Raw genomic sequence first — 2,588 nt, 5'->3', positions numbered from 1 at the left:
AGTTTTTCATAATTTTTAGAGGAACAAAAAAAAGTAAACCCTGGAGTGTAAAAATGTGGGGAGAGGGAGAGACAGAGAGGGAGAGAGAGAGATGGAAAGAGAGAGAGGGAGAGGAAGAGGGAGGGGGAGAGAGGGAGGGCCCCACCAGCGCGTTGCTGTCGAGGCGCGTGAGCGAGGAGAGAGCGAACGACGGCGCGCGCTCCGGCGCAAGCGACGCGAGGAGCTCCGATGGGGCGGTGTAGGCGCCGTCGAGGGCGCGCACCTACGGCGTGAACGGCGTCTCTTCACACCTCGGCGCCGTGAAGGGAGGAGGAGGAGGCGCCGTCGAGAGGGGGCGCGCACCGCGACAAACGCGGCGGTGTAGAGGATGGCAACGCACCTGCGCACGCCACCACACCGCTGTGAAGAGACGCCGTTCACAGCGCGGCGGTGTGCAGAGGGTGGCGGCAGCACACCCGATGGCGGAGGTGAAGGAGAGGGCGGAGAGGTCCTAGGGTGAGGGGTTAGGGTTGGGGTTAGAGGTAGGGGTTAGGGGTAGGGTCAGGGGTAGGGCCAGGGTAAGAAGGAGAGGGCGGAGAGGTCCTTGAGCAGCGAGAGCGGGCAGAGGACGGCGGCGGTGAGCGAGACGATGACAGCCTGCCGCAGCCAGCCGGAGGCGGGGACGCCTATTGTGAGATTGCATCTCCCGTCAGGGTTCCCCTCCGCTGCCAGCGGGGATACCCTACCCCCAGGGAGGGGGAACCCACAGGGGGCACCTATGGTGAACCTATGGTGAGATTGCATGCCATGAGGCTTAGGGTTAGGGTCAGGGTTAGGGTCAGGGTTAGGGTCAGGGTTAGGGCAGGGGGCACCTATGGTGAGATTGCATGCCATGAGGTAGCTTTGCTGCGGTAGGGGTCTCGATCATGGTGTCGTGGAGCAGCTGGACTGTCGTTGCCATGCCGCGTGCTAGTCGAGCCCACTGCACATCTACCGTGCTGTGCATCTACCGTGCTATGCATCTACCGTGCTGTGCATCTACCGTGCTGTGCATCTACCGTGCTGTGCATGTGCTGTGCGGTGGTGCTGTGTTCTATTCGAGTACACTGCATTCTTGCTCTATCGTGCTGTGCTCTATCGTTCTATCGTGCTGTGTTCTGTGGGGCTTGTTCTATGGTGCTGTGTTCTCGCGCTGTGTTCTATGGTCTCGACGCCAGCGAGCCGCAGCAGCGACGAGAAGACGTCGCCGAGGATGCCTACAGGGAAGGTTCCGAGAAGGTTCCGAGAACGCTCCGACGGTGACGAGAAGACGTCGCCGAGGATGCCAGAGTAGATGATGGCGGCGGAGAGGCACATCAGGGCGATGCAGCCGTCGACAATCCACGCGGAGCGCGGGCCTGCGAAAAGGCGCGAACGGTTCTGAGAAGGCGCCGAGGCAGTCCCGAGGCAGTTCCGAGAGTGTTCCGAGACGGTTCCGAGACGGCTCCGAGGAGGCGCTTTGGGAGAGCTCGACCGCCGCTGGCGAGGGCGGAGTCTCGGCTAGAAGGCCTCGACATCATCTCGCACCATTCAGCGCGAGGTGCCGCCGCTCTGAGCTCCCTCATCTCTCGTCTAGATCTCGTCTAGATCTCGTCTAGATCTCGTCTAGATCTCGGCAGATCTCGCCAGATCTCGGCTGAATCTCGGCTAGATCTCGGCTGGATCTCGGCTAGATCTCGCCAAGAGTCGCGCCCCAGAGGCCCTTGAAGTTGGAGGTGCCGGTGAGCTCGCACGAGGCGCCGATGAGGTAGAAGGTGTAGCCCGAGATGGCGCCGAGCGCCACGCAGATGGCGATCGCCGGCACCCACCCGACGCCCGCAGCCATACCCGCGGCGAGGGTCAGGATGCCGGCGCCCGCGACGTTGTTGACAATCTGAACGACCGTCATGGTGACGCTGCTGCCAACGGGCTTTGGCGTCGTCGCCGCCAGCAGCGGGCGCGAAGTCTCGGGTGCGCTGCCTCTGCGGCCTCGAGTCAGCCGCGGCGCTGCGGAGTGGCGATCGGCCGCGAAAGACGACTGCGGCAGCGCCAGCGCCGCGAGTAGGAGCGTCGATAGGCGGACCATGGCCTTGGCCTCTCGTCGAGAGGCGAGCCGGCTTGGCATCCGCAACGATACCGTGGCGGAGAGAAACCGCGGTGACACAACAGCTGCACGTTCTCGAGGTGGAGGGTGCCTCCTTTCGCCCGCACGTAGCAAGCTCATGCTGGCCGTGATGCAGCGAACAGTCAGTAAGCTGTGTAGAGGATTTGATTTCACAGCGGCGGGTGAGAGCGTGCCGCAGCTAGTGTACGCCGACGACGGCCTGTTCCTCAGCAACGACATAGCCACGATGCAGCTAGCGCTAGAGTGCGCATGGTTAGTGACAAAGATCTGTGGCAACAGCCTCCAGGTCAAAAAGAAGAAGAAATCGGCATGGTCAGCGACGTACTGGGAGAACAACGAAGAGCGGGATGTCGAGGGCTACGAAATGAGGATGCCGGATGGCATGCCGATACCACAGCTGAAGGGAGACGAGAGATACAAATACCTCGGAACGGAGCTAAGGACCGGGTGGGCAAACGGCGAGGGC

General features: G+C 62.4%; 2 protein-coding genes across 2 annotated transcripts in view; both read right to left on the bottom strand.

Moving 5' to 3' along the window:
* The window catches only part of EMIHUDRAFT_224190 (hypothetical protein), a gene marked incomplete at both ends in the record, with an annotated part of 3,483 nt that extends 2,543 nt beyond the window's left edge, over nt 1–940 (bottom strand). Inside the window, 3 exons of the mRNA XM_005791150.1 lie at nt 146–262; nt 343–379; nt 852–940. Coding sequence (XP_005791207.1) covers nt 146–262; nt 343–379; nt 852–940 — 243 coding nt within the window. The remainder of the gene's footprint in view (nt 1–145; nt 263–342; nt 380–851) is intronic.
* Nucleotides 941–1,113: 173 nt separating this feature from the next.
* The window catches only part of EMIHUDRAFT_224189 (hypothetical protein), a gene marked incomplete at both ends in the record, with an annotated part of 6,906 nt that continues 5,431 nt past the window's right edge, over nt 1,114–2,588 (bottom strand). Inside the window, 3 exons of the mRNA XM_005791149.1 lie at nt 1,114–1,376; nt 1,493–1,527; nt 1,752–2,092. Of these exons, the coding sequence (XP_005791206.1) occupies nt 1,114–1,376; nt 1,493–1,527; nt 1,752–2,092 (639 nt within the window). The remainder of the gene's footprint in view (nt 1,377–1,492; nt 1,528–1,751; nt 2,093–2,588) is intronic.

This window comes from Emiliania huxleyi, assembly GCF_000372725.1.
Source record: "Emiliania huxleyi CCMP1516 unplaced genomic scaffold EMIHUscaffold_115, whole genome shotgun sequence".
NCBI lineage: Eukaryota > Haptophyta > Isochrysidales > Noelaerhabdaceae > Emiliania > Emiliania huxleyi.
This window is presented reverse-complemented; position numbering and strand designations above follow the sequence as displayed.